The following is a 15305-nucleotide window of genomic DNA, read 5'->3' as shown; positions in this document are numbered from 1 at the left end:
GGAGCTATGGGGCGGAAGCCACACATAACTCATGACTTTGCCTGGGCACGCAAGCGAGCGCCGGGGAACCTACATCCCGAAGACCAAGGAAGGGTATGAATGACTCGGAGAATAACTGAGCCATTCGTATGTGGAACCACTCGGTATCGAGAGGTGTAGGCCATGAACAACGCAGGTTCGTGGCCCGGTCTGTCAAAGGGATGACCTGAGACCTGAGGACCACGAAAACTGTAAGGAAGACAAGAGTCAAGCATTTGAGACGAGGACATACTGTACCTTTATTTGAAAGATAGAAGTCAGTGGACGACAGCAAAGTTCGGAATTGCTACGGTCATGGTAAGCGGGCTGTGACGTCAAGAAGATTCAATTCTGTTGAGCAAAAAGCCATACCACTTGAAAGATTCGAACTTTCGACCTCAAGATCAATACGCCGTCAAACACCAGGGTATATGAGACTTGCGCTCTAACCGACTGAGCCAAAGAAGCATCGATTTGTATTTCTTTTAGCCATCCCTCCCTCTGAGCCAGTGATCCAGTTTACTGGTGAACCGGCAACTCCGTATGAAGACCACAAGAACATGAGCAATGACGACCTCGTAAAAGATTTAGTAGAATAAAATTCAAATTTGAAAGCAGGACAATTGTAGTCTCGTAAGAATACACCTTGCGCTACGGGCATGCGTGACGCGTCGATGCTGTACAGATTTGATTAGTAAAGAGAATCGAAACTCGTGAGGAGAGGCAGGCATATTGATACTTACATTAGTAACATAGTAGTATTTCGGTGTGAGAATTTGTGAGAGGTCTTCATGGCAGTAGGCCCAAGACAAAAAACATTGAGCACGAAGAGATTCTCAGTGAAATACGAACACCAAATCGGGTGGTCGGCTTTTGCCGGACTACAGGTTCAACTCTCCCACGAGCATCGTTTCATCCTGACCTCGCGCTGAGAAACTACTTTTCTTTTCTTGGATATCAAAAGATCAACAACTTCGACTTGCGATTTGGAACATTTTTTAGATCCGGCCTACTCTTCCACCATGAACATCGAGCAACCCATTGAATTCTGGGCCGCCTGCTATCTGATGAACTCACTTCGTACGACGTAGGAGAACTCAGCCCGAGATTTCATCCGCATAGCCATCTTCGACAGTTCACTTTCACCTTGGCGTACGAAATGTCTTTAACATCTACTCTCGCCCTTCCTTTGAAACAGCCTTCTATCCTTCTTGGGCGACCTTGCTGTCTCTGCCGTCCAGGCCCGTCCTAGGTAGGGCTTGGAAGCCATTCAACTTGAGCTTGGCGAGTCTCCGAGTAATTTATACATGGCCACAAACCTTCCTCACCTCGGGCTAGGTTCTATTCTATTCCATGTATGGTGCTCTTTTCGCTGACGCAACAAGGGCAAGCCTGGCCGTTCGAAAAAAAACATAAAGGGCTACGAAATGGCCATCGTTCTCCAGACAAACTCATCTACCTACTCATCTACCACAGTTTCTCATCTCACTAGCCACTATGCGTTTCTCTGTTGCTGCTCTCATTCCTCTCGCTGCCCTCGTGGCTCCCGCCCTCTGCGGCACCGTCAACGCCCGCCAAGCCGGTGTTCAAGCCAGGGACTGGAATGACCACAAGAAATACAACGACAAAGACTTTGATCACAAGAAGCACGATGACAAAGAGTGCACTTGGGAGCCTGTCTTTGTGAACAAGAACGACTGGCATGGATGGAGGCCGGGCAAGCACACTCCCATCGATACCAAGAAGTGTGACAAGGATACCTTCGAGATCGGTAAGCGCGCTTCCCCCCACCTTTGCGGTTGTTTTCGCTTACATTCATCCATTCAGACTGCAAGAAGTTCTGTGTGGACCACGACAAGTGTAACTCTTGCCAGGGTACGTCTGAATTTTCGACTTCACCTTGAGTGCGGCGTCTGAGCAGTTTGTAGTTTATTCGCTCGAGGAAGCCGCAGAGGAGTTCATTTGCGAGCTTTTCGAGGAGATTATCGACATCCTTACCTGGGAGGAAGACTGTGATGAGGACGACAAGGATGGCAAGAAGTACTACGACAGTTCTTGCTGGAACGCCCACTACTAAGTAGTGGTGATGTTGGACTTTCATTCCAGGACCTGTGGTTGATGTAAAATAGCTATACCGCATGGACTTAAGGGACTAGGACTTAAATATATACACCGTTGTATTTTCAGTATGCTCCTGGAATGAGTGGATAAATTTTTGGTTTAACAGACAAATCGCCCAAAAAATGAGGGCAGTTAAACCTCGGCGCTTCTTTTTTGATATTATATATGCAAGCCGTCCGTAAAAGCATAGTATTTTTAACAAGGCAGCTTATCGGAAGCCAGTTTCGCGATCACTGCGGCCGCATTGAAGTTCATCATCAAACATAGGCCGGAACATTTACTATATGCTGGGTATCAAAACCGCTTCTAATTCCCCTGCGATCGAAGTGTTTTTAAGGGCCTCTGCTAGCATGGACTACTTCTGCTTTCTGTCATGGATGCATTGTCCGTGTCATTTATATCCCTCTGTATCAGAAAGTTTCCCTCATGACATCAAGCAGCCAGAGTTTTCCTACGTTTATAGTATGGTTATACTCAGGAATTCAACGAGACTATGAATGGTAACGGAGTCCGTCATGAGCAACAATCATGACAGTCACGTACCAACCAACATACTTAACAAGAGACGTGGCAGGGACATATCCAAGCCTAATCTCTTTGGAAACCTGTAGTCACGGCGACTCAAGGAAACAACGTTGGAGCACTGAACCTAGGTTATTTAGAGGACTAAACGCAGCCCAGAGTGGAGAGGAGAGCGATAGCATTATAAAAAGCTAGGAATACAAACCAGGGTTAAAATCATTGACATTTAAAACCAAAAGAACTATGCCTGCCCATCCCCGGCCTTTATAAGATCCAGATTTGATACATCAACCTCCGAGAAGGGTCGATCCTTCACTTTTCGCGTCTCCTTCTCTCTCTTCACCAACCAGCGATAGAGGAGCTTCATGCAATCTTTAGCCTGCATTACCGTTAGCACCTAACCTCTATGTGCATCAAGAACGAGCACTTACCACGATGAAGATGCCAAACCCGATCGAGTTACGCCACCAGACGGGATCGAGCTCTGCCCAAGGACTGACGCCTCCCCAAAAGGCGCGCAAAACTAGGCCCCAGGGGACCACAGGCTTGCCCTGAGCATTGGTCTTGAGCCATGCCACAGGGAACGGAACTTGGCTCTGCCATGGCGGACGCACGCCAAGAAACCTGCGCATGTATAACGAATGTTTTGATAACATTAAAAGCAACGAGCCCATCCTGTTCGCGATAGTCGGCAGAAGTAAGGCACCCCCGATTCTACGACCGATGCGGCTGGGAGACTTGATCTCAATGGTAATATCAGCCAGTTGCTGACCGACGACGTTGCCATTGTCTGGGAGAACAGGAACGACGGCGGGAGGGTTAGGCTCTTGTGCCTGTCCCTCGGCTGGTGCTGGTGCTGGTTCTGGTGGCTGTTCGCCTTCCCGGTCCCGCTGCTCGTCATCAGCGTTGAACACAAATCGGAGGTTATCCTCGTATTCTGTTGGGTCTGTCGTGCCAAGGATGTGGTACGACAACCGCTCGAAGCAAGCGCGATATATAGCGTTGGTAATTGGGAGAATGACACAAGCGAATGCGTATGGAGATGGCGGCCATAAGGACGACTCGATGCGTATGTTACTCGTGTAATTGCTATGGTGGGTCAGAACAAAGATACCTCGAGGCATGAGAGAAAAGCATGCGATGATGGTGGGCATGATTGGGGAAACGTGAGCGTAGCGGGAGACGACGAGGCTGATGGGAATGAGAGGCAGCTGGATGTATGCCATTATTGGCCAGTTGGTAGGGTCGTCGGTGAGTACAAAGTCGTACATCCTGCGAATGGTCAGACAAGTAAGGATTTTGAGGGTCATCCACATACTCTTGTCCAAAGAACTGCTGGATCGCATGAGCACCGTATCCGGTGAGCAGAACATATATCCCTGCTGGTCTCAGTACAGATTTACAGAGAAAGAAGGTATATGTACTCACCAGCCTGCATAGATACCAAAAATCCAGCGAAACCCGTCCAGAGACATACCCTCCCCAATGTCGGTAGCTGACGACTGCACCACGAAAGAATTCTGAGTAATCTCGGATTCCGGCTCTCAATCTCGTACGGCGTCCTGCACTGAGGACATATCATAGCTCTCTCCCCAGCCTCTGCAGACGTCGCCTGTGCCGTCTGTATCCATTTCAGCAGACACGCTTCATGAGCAACCAGCGCGCATTTGCAAGGGTGTATCCAGACCCGTGGCGGAGTTTCCGGTTCTGCTACGGCAGTTCAGATAATGCAATGAATAAGTAATGAGAAGTTCGCACTGTCGAAGAGTTCTTCTTCTCTGCAAATATAACAGAGCTTCACACGAAGGTCCTGAATGGAGGGAACATAGTCGCTCATCGTGGTATTGGTGCAGGTGGGGAATGACCTTTTTCGGCAATGAACGACATGTTTGATTTTGAAATTCAGAATTCGCCTCCGAGTAACCGAGATTATCAGCCAGCGGTCCTGGTTCTGTTTAACGTTTGTATGTTTTTCGATCACCGCATGCCCTGTTGACTCTGAAATTTTCGACCCAGGATCTCCTACGGCTGGGCAGAGCGACGCGTCACTGACGCCACACTGATTCTCAGATGTCGTAAAAGCTTATTATGTATGCCGACTGTCCCCCTCAAATGGATCCGAATAGCCGCCGGGCCCAAACGTTGCAACGTTGAACGTTCAGTTCGAAGACAAGAAAATAAAACATCTGGAGCAAGGTCTGGTCCTTGCATATGCAATATCATGGATTCCCTCATTCATAAATTCGTGAGCAGACATGTCCCCCTCGGAACCGCCTAGATACACTCCAAAATTCGACATTATAAACGAGGCTCCTGTGCTCTTCGGGCGAAGGTTACTGTCAGTTGATAACCGGAATGTAACGTTACGAGTATAAATTCTAAGCATTGGCGGCATCTGTGCGGGTTAATCTTCGCTGACCAATATGAGTTGTGTTAACATGTCTCCCCAGGTCTACTTATCTGATGGCTCAGGCGGCGTTATATAACAATGGCTCAAACTTTAAATAATGATTTCATGTCCTCTGGGGTCAGGTCGTGCGAGCGTCTCGACGAAACACATTCAATCTTCCACATATTGGCATACAATTTGAAGATAAGTATGAGTCCATCATCGTATGATTGCTTCCAGCTTGCCCATTGCAGATTTATCTATCTTGACTGAAGTACTAGCAAGAACCTCTGAAGTCAGAACATTAGCCCCAGATCCGCTTGGTCTAATATTCATCCGCCAAGGACCACTGCCACCACCTCCCCGAATGATCCTCATAAACCGCTCGTCACTCTTCCAGTCATTCCTGAGTACAGTACGTACCCACGAAATGGCGTCTGTCCAAGCGAGTCTGGTTTGTTTGGATCCGCACCGCTCTCAAGAAGGAGCTCTATCAGATGGCGAGAAACAGAGCGTATATGACCAATAGATGCATGCGCCATTGCATATCGATCGTCAACATGTACGCCTGCTTTTTGCGCGATCTTCAGGAGTGTGTCACGCACATTGCTTTCAGCAGAGTGCTTCCCCATAACATGGAATGATGCCACTGATGTAACGGGACTAATCTCCCGAGGATATCGACCGGATGCATCAGCTTCGGCTTGTACGTGCCCAGTAAGATGATCGACGTCACTGGAACGTAGAGTCATGAACAACTGTGCTCCTTCATTGTCATAACTGAACCATGTCCGGGTGACAAGATGGAGAGGGGTACATCCATGTTTGTCCGCAGCGTGAACATCTGCTCCTTTGGTAAGAAGAAAGCGTGTGCTCCGAAGGCTTGCATCGGCAAATTGGAACTGTGTAAGAGGGCATCCGGCAGCGTAGTGGAGAGGGGTTCTACCAAGTAGATCACGCTGCATTACATCGAAACCGTACGAAGCAATCATGTACTCGACGAGGCGATGACAGGAGAGGTCTGCTGCAATGTGCAGGGCGTTCATTGTATCAACCGCTTCACCATTCTCATCTCTGTATTTAATCCATGAGACGTCATCGGTATATCCAAGATGCTATGTTCTCACCTCTGGTTTAGAGGAGACATCCTCATGGAAAACATTTGCAGATACATTCCCAGTAGCGTTGCTAGTTCCGCCACTCGGTCTGTATGGTGCAGATGCCAGAGATACTCTGTCCCTCGAATGTATTTGATCAGAGCAGCACAGGGGATCTGACCAACATGTTTTTCGAATAACTGTGCACATTTGAGACACGTCTTGAAAACAGACAAATGTCCATTTGGTATAGACTCGAAGATGAAGTATCTAGTTTCAAGAGATAATTCTTCGTTCCGACGGGCTGTAGTGAGAAACTCTTTCACCGAGGCATGGACAAAGTGTACGAACTTGCGCCCATCAGCCTCAGTAATTTGGACAAGGTTAGCGCAATCAGAGATCAGAGCCATGGGGTCGGTAACGACGTTTTCAGGGTCCCATTCATCATCCATGTCATCAACAGCTATGCACTGTTGGAGTAACTCGAGAGAGATCAAAGTTCGAGTGCACACGAGCCATTGCAAAGCACGTTTGGCCCGCATCCTCCTTCGCTCGTCAAGCGTGGACATTGAGGTAAGACTACGGACGTAGGTAGCGTCTAGACCACGAGGAAGTTGAGTAAGGGATGATCTTATATCGTGATCAGTCTGTTGTTCGCAGAGATGAAGAATTTGAAAGTCCACCCATAAAAACCTGTAGAACCAAACCCGTTAAATAATGCGGCAGCGCACAGAAATTTCCGGAAAGACATACATCCCATCCGCTCTTTCCACCAGAGTATCAACAATTGCCTGACGAAGATCGGGGTTGGAGATTCGAACGACGGGCTCGTCTTCGGCTGGAGAGTATACCCGCCTGTGGACATACTCTCGTAAATCAGATAGGATTCCACCTGAATCTGAGATATCAAAGGAAGGAATCGCCCTGAGCATTCTATCCATCTGCGATGTCCAACGGCTCAGTATCAGAATATGAAGACGAGAGGAGCTGTGGAGCCGTTTCAGTGAAGCGAGAACCGTAACTTGTGCACCCCCGTTAGCACATTCATCCAGGGCATCAATCACGACATAGGTCCGAGAGAAATCTTCACATGCCATTTTGATTAGCTTCTCCAGCCCCATGACTGTCGTGAGTGAGATTTTGTTGTCCTCCAGTTGCTGAATACGAGAAGCGGGAATTCGTGATACGATCTGGTAAAGAATGGTCCCGAGTATTTTAAGAGGCTCCGTTTTTGCAGTTTGATCGTGTTGACAATAAAAGTACGCTACTGCAGCAGCATTGTCAGTGCTTTGTCGCAGCAGATCTTGGATCACAATTGACCTGAGAGGCATCAACATATTTCAACAAACTTATAGATATCGCTCACGTTAAAACGGTCTTCCCGATGCCGGCTACATAAGTCTGAAATCAGCATGAAACCCATAGATTATCGGGCGCACAATACGTTTTCCGTAAAACCATAAAAAGCCCGCCCGTCCTGACTTCCATTCCTGATATTGAGGCAAGTTGAGAAGCCACTGCCCCGACGAAGAATTTTCATGTAGCTTCAGACAGCATTCTTCATGTTTATCCTCGCAGCTGGCATGCGAGATTTTCTTGAGGAATGCCCGTCGATGAGATTCTTCAAATCATGATGAGCAAAAACCACTGAGTGAATGCGGCCAATTAGATTCTTACCTGCTTCCTTGTGTTCTTCCTTGACTGCTTCTGTGTCCCAGCGTTTCTCCCTTTGACTGAGTAACCACAGTCTATTCTCTTGCCTTGCAATCATCTGCTGCATCTGCTCTCTTCCTAATTGGGCAGCTCGGCGTTCGTAGTATGTCTCTACGCGATCGTCATGTTGAACCTCGGACTCCAAGATGAGCCTAGTAGCGTCAAGCTCTGTGACGATATCATCAAGCTGAGCAGAGCTCCAGGGACTCATTGACTTGAGAAAGATGCGAAAGGAACCTTGGATTGTCAGCATCTGTGCACAAAAGTGACAAGTAGCGAGAGCTGCACTTACTCAGCTGTTTCCTTGACACTTGGTCGCGAAATATACAATCAACTTTAAAACAAAACTTCAAAATGGAACCATATGCGTCAGCCAGTGCCTTACGAACAGATAAGAGGACGAATGGAGTTTTCAGAAAAGGTTGACACACTTCTTGAACCCTTGAAGAGTTTTTGTACAGATCGACGGCATATGCCTGGTAGAAGTGAAGACGACGAGATACATCTTTGAGAACGGTGGTAATTTTATTGAAATAGGCTGAGTAATTGCAAACAACCTGCTCATGAAAAGTTTAAGAACAATGATCAACTCAATCACACCCAGAAACCCACCGTAAAAATAAACTTGATACATCCCCAGACGGCTCCGGCAATCTCAGGATTTAATGAGACTCCCTGGTCCTATAGTGTCAAAGAACTGCAACAAAGGCCTGATTACACTGGCAGCCCAATCCATGGAACGATGTAACCGATTTGTCTCGACATAAGTCCGCACAACCTTGAGAACTTCGTCGGGATGGGAAGGCGTAAACGTAGGTCTTACAGAAACGAGATATTTTTGCAGTGCTTGGTCGAAAGCTTTGTTAGGTACAGACATAGAGAGGCCGAGGGTGCAAGAGATGCAAACGATGTCAATAACCGCCAGCACAGCAATAAGGATGGCCTCGCAACATACAGCATTTGTTTGCCACGTGGCCCTCGAATAAGGTTAATATAGTGTGGGACTTCTGGTCTCTTTTAGGTACACTTTTATCGTCGCAGCGCAGTAAATTGAAGCAAGCAATCGAGAGCGACAGAGACAAGGAAACCGCATTATCGAGTACCATCTAGCTCTGATCATTGCTGATCATGATGGTCTGAAGTGAGAGACCGTGGGAAAGATTGCTCGTTTACAACCGATAGCTCCTGTTACGACCATGCCCACGAACAAATACGGCGTCAGCGACGAGCTGACCTGTTATGAAATCTTCTGGAGAGACACATACCACTTTCTCAATGAGAGAGGCTACCAATTACGGCCAAGATACCATCCGGACTGGGTGCCATCTTGGAAACCAGGCAAGGAAGTACACGCAGAGGACTGGCAGTGTATTCATGTACGTCCTAATCACTCAAAATTCGTGTAACAGTTCGTACTCGCTTTATCTTCAGGGCAGGGGGGCCGTGAATGACGCCTTTTCCCTCAAGAAACAGGAGAAAGTGGTCCTCAAAGTAATAGAATCCAACGAGCTGCCAATTCTTCGAATATTGAACGCACCTAACGTGAGAGCTCTGCCGAATAATCGTACTGTGCCTATCTTGGAAACGTTACACCTCAAAGACGACCCGGACAAAAGACTCATAATCGTCATGCCGTTCCTTCGCTGGTTCTTCGACCCACCTTTTGAGACACTTCACCAAGTCTTGGATGCATCTCGACAGCTCCTCTCGGTGTCGTATATTTATATCGCAGCCTTACTGGACTCTTATAATGTCGTTTTCAGGGCCTTGCTTTCATTCACGAACATCACATCGCTCACAGGCTCGTTTTTCTCATCCGGTTCATCTTAAAGCAGCGTGCTGACGTTTGCTTTACCAGAGATGCCTGCTATCTCAACATCGTCATGGACTCATCTCTTCTTATACCGAAAGGATTCCATCTGACGAACCCTTGGATAGCAGCCGATGCAAAGTCAAGCTATGAATCCCGCAGCCGCTCTTCGGTCCATCCTATAAACTATTATTACATCGACTTTGAGCTATCCGTCATTGTAAACGACGACAACCCTCTTGCGTATGGCCGCGTCGGACTGGACCCATCAGTTCCCGAGTGGGCGACACCAGACGAACCGTACGACCCTTACAAACTAGATATCTACCAACTCGGAAACGTGTTTCGCAAAGAATTCACCGAGGTCAGCTTCCCCCCTCTTTTACCTAACTGCTTTAACCATTTATCCAACAGACGTATATCGGTCTCGAATTTCTTCTTCCCCTAGTGGAGAGTATGACACGAACTTTACCGAGCGAACGACCGACTGCGTCTGAAGCACTGGCGACCCTCGAGGCTCTTTCTGGGACTCCCTCTCGACGTATCTGTTTTCGCACATACGGGTCAGGAATGAGGACGAAGCTCAAACTTCTTGACCTCTTCGATAAATATAAAAGTAAACTTTTGCCTGTTCGGACGCCATGACAACCTTTGGATATGCCTTGTGTTCTTCTCGTCGCCGTGATAGGTACTAGTATGTACTAATGGCTAGTAGAGTCGTTGAATCACATTTTGTAACCTATCCTGAATATTCATCATCAACTAGAAAGAACCCAGGTTCCCTTTGCGTTCAGAGTGATAAAGAGGCGCCCGATGTGACATATGTCACACTATGGCCTGATACGGCTTTGATGGAAAAAACGCAATGGTCCATATGCGATGCGCTACCTAGGTTACATTCACAAAATAGGCTGGAGGTCCATTGCAAGGTGTTACAGCACTCTTTCAACGAAATGATCCATTTGACAGATTCGAAATAGGGTTATGAACACCGTTGAAAGGTACTCCGCCTTTGAATACGCTGCATTCCGTAGATATGACTTTCCAAGTGAGACATCGTACTTGATGTTTATGAAAGACAAATGAGACGGAGATAAGTGAAGCAGCGGTAGGTGGTCAATAGGTTTAAGGCCAAAGGACATCCCAGACACAAATAAATAAACGAATAACTCAATTGGAATGATTCTTGATGTACAACATGATTATTCGAATAATAGCTAGCAAGACACACAAACTACAAGTCCATCCTTGATATGTCTATCACTCGGCCTTCAATTGCACTGACCCCTGTTGAAGGAATCGATTAGCAATCTCATATCGTAAGAGCAACACACCTGATGAGACCCTATATCATCATCTTTGTCCATCTCGGCGGTTTCGTAGCCTTGAGCAACTTCTTCAGCTCGATAAAGTCCGGGTCGTCTTCAGCAGGCAAAGGAAAAAAGTTTCTTGGATCCATGCAGGCAACCGCAAGAAAGAGATTGACCTCAGCACCTGGTTGTACTGGCTTCACAACACCGCAGACCTGAGTACGAAGGTTTGTGTGTTTCTGGAAGAGGCGCCGTACGGTATCAAACATGGTGTCGACTCGTTCGAAAGCGGTCTTGTCGGTGCCCCAGCCTTTCTTTACGCCATACGCGAGGAGAGCAGGACCATCTAAGGAATAACCACAGACACGACGGTCTTCGATAGGCGGCATGAGGAGCTAAGGAAAGCGTACAAGTGCCAGAAGTGGCTGTGTGGGCAGTAGAACTCGCATTTCAATCGCCGCCTGAAATCACAGCAGGACCCGGCAAATGCCGCAACTTCCCACGTTTAGTTCAAAGCATAACTGGCTTCGACTGTACGGGCAGGATTATAATACTCACTACTTATAACGCGGGAGTGGTTGTGTTTCTCAAAACAAAGGTTGTAAGGCGTAACAATGAGGCAGGCTTCCTTCTTTTCTTCCATTACAAGCTAACTGAAAGCCAACAGTTCTAAAGTTTCTTCAAAGAATTGAAAACGAGTGCTTCTGTCTTCTCTGGCGCCGATGCCAGAACGGGGAAGGCCTCTGCATTAGTGAAAGAACTCTGCAAGTGCTCTTTCTCCTCGCAAGCAGCAATTACTATGTCAGTCTTCAGATACCAAGGGCATGCGGCGTGTGCTTGGATCGAGTGGTGGAGACGTCGGAGAGAATAGAGGTGCAGGATCGACGGTGCACCACTATCAACTGCACACCAAAACGGTGAGAGTAAGGCACTGTTGTACGAAGAAAAGCTTGCGGCTAGTTAGGCTGTTGGAAGCACCATATAATGTTCGGTCAGGCGACAATTTGGAAGAGAGAAGTTACCTTTGTGCAGTGGTCGTTCACTTGAAATCTCCCCACACGAATATTTACATTTCTGTCTATGGCAGAGCTTGAGGATAGCAACCTGTATCGCAACAGAAGGCTCTTTGGCCGCCCTTGGATCACCAATCTATGCGACCTGCTGATTTACGGTTTTGAAGGAGCCCCGACATTTGCCAGTGTTACCCGAATTTGGAATATCATTTGCGCCACACGATCACGTGCATTACTTTCATTGTTCTACGCGACTTGAAATAAAGTCTCGTGGGTTCAAAATATGCGTTGTCAGAAATTCAGGCCCGATGAGTGCTATCTCGACGAGGGATCCGATGCTATCTATCGCGTTCTTATGGCCAGTAAGCCACATTTTTTCTTTCAGACGTCCATTTAAAATAAATCTCTGTATCCAGACGGCGATGTCCTTTCTCGTGTCCGTTCCAAGCTTCCCCGCACTGGCGTGGCTCGTGACGTCGCAGCTGCTAGGAAGGCAGCAGAATTTTCGGAAGAGGAAGAAGCGCAACGGGAAGAAATAGCAAAGGCCCGCCGAAACATGCAAATCCAGTGTGGTCGTTACGCCCTCGAGATTCTGTCTGGCGCCGACTTTCGAACGCACTGCATTGGTGCTCTCGTTGCGGGAGGACGCATTCAACCACTCTACTATGACCGCTCCGCCATCATTGTGTGTAAACCGGTTGCTATCTTTGAACAGGAGGGTACTGACGTTACGGACGTGTTCGTGGCAATGCTCATCGGATTGGGTCGCCTTTCTCTCAAGCAGCGAGGCATTCAGGAACAATTCTACGACGACAAGATGCTCATCGAGAATTACATGAATAGAAGTCGTGATCCCAATGCCGTCTTTGTTGGGATAACGCTTAGGTTGGTTAAAGGTGATGAAAAGGTCGAGGTGACCCTTGGCTGGATTATATCACGCCATCCTAGCATCGTCGGTCGAGACACTTGCGTAGTCGAGGCCACATCGGAGCATGAGGGGTGGACGGGTAAACAACTGATTGTCAAGATCAGTTGGCCGGACATCCGCCGAACATCTGAAACAGATTTTGTGGGAAAAGCTCGAGAGAAGGCTCGAAATATGACGCAAGGCAAAAGGCCAGAATGGGCCCTAAATCACTTGCCGGACATTCTCCTCTCCCAAGACTTCGGCTATGACATAAAGTCTACTCAGACGAACCTGGTAGATTTCTTCGCAAAGACCATGTTTGTAGACAAGAAATTTGAGTACGAGGGACGTGTGTGTCGAATCGCTGTCCAAGAGAAACTGTATTCCTTCGACGAACTGCAGACGCCTCAAGAGTATGCTCAGGTCTTCTTCGATATTTTGCAGAGTACGTACATTATTCTTCTTTTCTGAGTGATTTCTGACTGCCGCTGTAGTTCACAAATGACTCTATGATCACCCGGGAATTATCCACCGGGATACTAGCAAAAGCAACATTATGTGGCGCCGGACCATCGATGGTCATCTACGCGGGGTCCTTAACGATTTCGATTTTTCTTCCTTCCGAGATGACACCCCTTCCTTGCTTCAGCGTGTCGGCACTCGACCTTACATGGCGTATGAACTCTTCGAAGATGAGTATGTCGAGGATCCACCGCCTACTAAACACCTTTATCGCCACGATGTGGAATCCATCTTCTACGTCATCCTTCTACTTTGTTGTCGTTACCAACTCGACACTACACAGGAATCTTCTGAATGTGCGATTCCAGTACGCACAAAAGTCGATTCCAAATTTGACGAATGGTTTGAACCTGATCCTCATGACATGTTGCAGGCAAGAAAATTAGCTGTTTTCATGGGACTCGGACATGTCAACATCAGTCCGAAGGTGCATAGCGGCTTCGCTGACTTTCAGCCTTGGATCAACGGTCTTCATGAGCAGTTCATAGAGGGACTTCTCGCAAAGCAACATCATTCTTGCCTACAATATCGAGACAAACAAGGATTAGCTGCGGAGCCCTTTGACGATGAAACTCTACAGGACTGTGTTTCTTACCCGGTCATCGTCGATATCTGTAGTAAATTTGCTGGTTCCGCTCTTTTAGTACACAATGACCAGCTCGAAGCTAGCGCCTAGTGCTAAGTAGTATCTAGTAGTATTTGCTCTCATGCTTGTAGCTTTAATCTATTATTTTTGCCATTAAATATGTTATAGGTGATGGAAAATGAAAACAATCCTGCTTAGCATGTGATGTAACCAGACTGCACCACCACCGTCGTAGCCCGGCGAGCTAACTTCATAGAACTCGTGTACTCGTAAATGTAGATAACCATCGTCGGCGTTATCAAACTGAAACTAGCCTTTCTCTAAGATTCCACCAAGTTAAGCCCTGACAGCCAACACACAGCGTCCCTGCGCTGCATAACCTCTAGGTTCTAGCTACTTATAGTATAGTCTCATTACGTAGTCCCTTACGGCACATAAAAATACGTATCCAGTCCGTCGAAACACCAAATACGAGCCCACCTAAAGCAAACAAGGAAAGAACCACCACCGAACCTCCTCCGCATACCTTACCCATTGCTCCCCAAATAGCATATTCATCTGCCGATCCTCTGCCTTAGCACGACTTATCCCCACAGACAACGTCCATGACCACCATAAACCCCACAGAAGATACATCACCACCCTTCCCCACCCCGTCCCAAATGCACATTCCACCGCCCAGCTGCCGCGCGTAAAATGTGCAATGCTGATTCCCAGTACGAGGAGCATTGACCCCGCGTAGGCTGGGTGGCGTACGAGGGCGTAAGAGCGCGACGTGATGAGTTTGTGCTCGGGGTGAATCGTCAGGTCGAACGTGAAGAGTTCGCCGAGCGCGTAGAAGCAGTCAATCCGGATGAAGGCTCCGCAGAGGATGGAGGCGGAGCCAATGAGGAAGAGCGGAGTTGGGGGGAGTTGAAGTGAGGGTAGCGTAGAGGCAGGGCAGATGAACGTCGATGTATAGGGCGTACTCGCTGGGATTAAGGAAGAGAGGTAGAGAAGTGTCTCGAACGCAGCAAAAGTCCATAGTACGACAGAGTGGATCTAAGAGAAAGTTAGAAAAGCTTAACCAAGAATGAAACTTTTTCGTACCCAGAATATGAAAGGTGCTATTTGGAGAATGAAATGCGCTTCCGTGTGGTAGCGGCCTTTTTTTGGCGTAGGGTTCGGGCAAGTCAGAGCAGCTTGGTGCACAATGGCCTGGATGATAGTAAATGAAGCCCGAATGAAAGACATAGCCAGAAGAGCGATGCGAGATGCTAGCCAGATAGAGCCCATCTCGTACACTATATATACTCAT

At 47.7% G+C, this 15305-nt stretch overlaps 7 protein-coding genes and 1 non-coding gene across 8 annotated transcripts; 2 read left to right on the top strand and 6 right to left on the bottom strand.

Moving 5' to 3' along the window:
• Positions 1 to 387: 387 nt before the first annotated feature.
• On the bottom strand, positions 388 to 486 carry EV420DRAFT_t222. Its single transcript has one exon. It is a non-coding gene; the product is annotated as a tRNA-Met (tRNA).
• Positions 487 to 1399: 913 nt separating this feature from the next.
• Positions 1400 to 2225, bottom strand: EV420DRAFT_1568046 (uncharacterized protein). Its single transcript, XM_060474150.1, has 3 exons — positions 1947 to 2225; positions 1846 to 1893; positions 1400 to 1789 (listed from the first exon to the last, which is right to left on the bottom strand). Exons 1-3 carry the CDS (start codon positions 2156 to 2158, stop codon positions 1507 to 1509), a joined length of 543 nt encoding a protein of 180 aa, XP_060326288.1. The 5' UTR covers positions 2159 to 2225; the 3' UTR covers positions 1400 to 1506.
• A 531-nt stretch (positions 2226 to 2756) lies between these two features.
• On the bottom strand, positions 2757 to 4547 carry EV420DRAFT_1313352 (uncharacterized protein). The gene is made up of 5 exons (XM_060468611.1): positions 4420 to 4547; positions 4090 to 4368; positions 3980 to 4040; positions 3093 to 3933; positions 2757 to 3040 (listed from the first exon to the last, which is right to left on the bottom strand). Exons 1-5 carry the CDS (start codon positions 4496 to 4498, stop codon positions 2903 to 2905), a joined length of 1398 nt encoding a protein of 465 aa, XP_060326287.1. The 5' UTR covers positions 4499 to 4547; the 3' UTR covers positions 2757 to 2902.
• A 722-nt stretch (positions 4548 to 5269) lies between these two features.
• EV420DRAFT_1647613 (uncharacterized protein) lies at positions 5270 to 8737 on the bottom strand (the record flags this gene model as incomplete). The annotated part of the gene is made up of 11 exons (XM_060478057.1): positions 5270 to 5423; positions 5474 to 6124; positions 6178 to 6840; positions 6901 to 7467; positions 7514 to 7538; positions 7592 to 7768; positions 7825 to 8097; positions 8153 to 8240; positions 8292 to 8417; positions 8473 to 8535; positions 8579 to 8737. 11 exons carry the CDS (start codon positions 8735 to 8737, stop codon positions 5270 to 5272), a joined length of 2946 nt encoding a protein of 981 aa, XP_060326286.1.
• Positions 8738 to 9056: 319 nt separating this feature from the next.
• On the top strand, positions 9057 to 10315 carry EV420DRAFT_1275946 (uncharacterized protein; the record flags this gene model as incomplete). Its single annotated transcript, XM_060467930.1, has 4 exons — positions 9057 to 9226; positions 9270 to 9570; positions 9624 to 10034; positions 10085 to 10315. 4 exons carry the CDS (start codon positions 9057 to 9059, stop codon positions 10313 to 10315), a joined length of 1113 nt encoding a protein of 370 aa, XP_060326285.1.
• A 700-nt stretch (positions 10316 to 11015) lies between these two features.
• EV420DRAFT_1647611 (uncharacterized protein) lies at positions 11016 to 11369 on the bottom strand (the record flags this gene model as incomplete). The annotated part of the gene is made up of 1 exon (XM_060478056.1): positions 11016 to 11369. The coding sequence occupies one exon, from the start codon at positions 11367 to 11369 to the stop codon at positions 11016 to 11018; it is 354 nt and encodes a 117-aa protein (XP_060326284.1).
• Positions 11370 to 12276: 907 nt separating this feature from the next.
• EV420DRAFT_1483672 (uncharacterized protein) lies at positions 12277 to 13970 on the top strand (the record flags this gene model as incomplete). Its single annotated transcript, XM_060470001.1, has 5 exons — positions 12277 to 12355; positions 12410 to 13349; positions 13444 to 13729; positions 13796 to 13849; positions 13911 to 13970. 5 exons carry the CDS (start codon positions 12277 to 12279, stop codon positions 13968 to 13970), a joined length of 1419 nt encoding a protein of 472 aa, XP_060326283.1.
• A 518-nt stretch (positions 13971 to 14488) lies between these two features.
• EV420DRAFT_1622349 (uncharacterized protein) lies at positions 14489 to 15241 on the bottom strand (the record flags this gene model as incomplete). Its single annotated transcript, XM_060475798.1, has 2 exons — positions 14489 to 15049; positions 15098 to 15241. 2 exons carry the CDS (start codon positions 15239 to 15241, stop codon positions 14489 to 14491), a joined length of 705 nt encoding a protein of 234 aa, XP_060326282.1.
• Positions 15242 to 15305: the final 64 nt, after the last annotated feature.

The sequence above is a fragment of the Desarmillaria tabescens genome (assembly GCF_030435595.1).
Source record: "Desarmillaria tabescens strain CCBAS 213 chromosome Unknown EV420scaffold_43, whole genome shotgun sequence".
Lineage (NCBI taxonomy): Eukaryota > Fungi > Basidiomycota > Agaricomycetes > Agaricales > Physalacriaceae > Desarmillaria > Desarmillaria tabescens.
The sequence above is the reverse complement of the archived record's forward strand: the minus strand, read 5'-3'. Positions and strand labels throughout refer to the sequence as shown.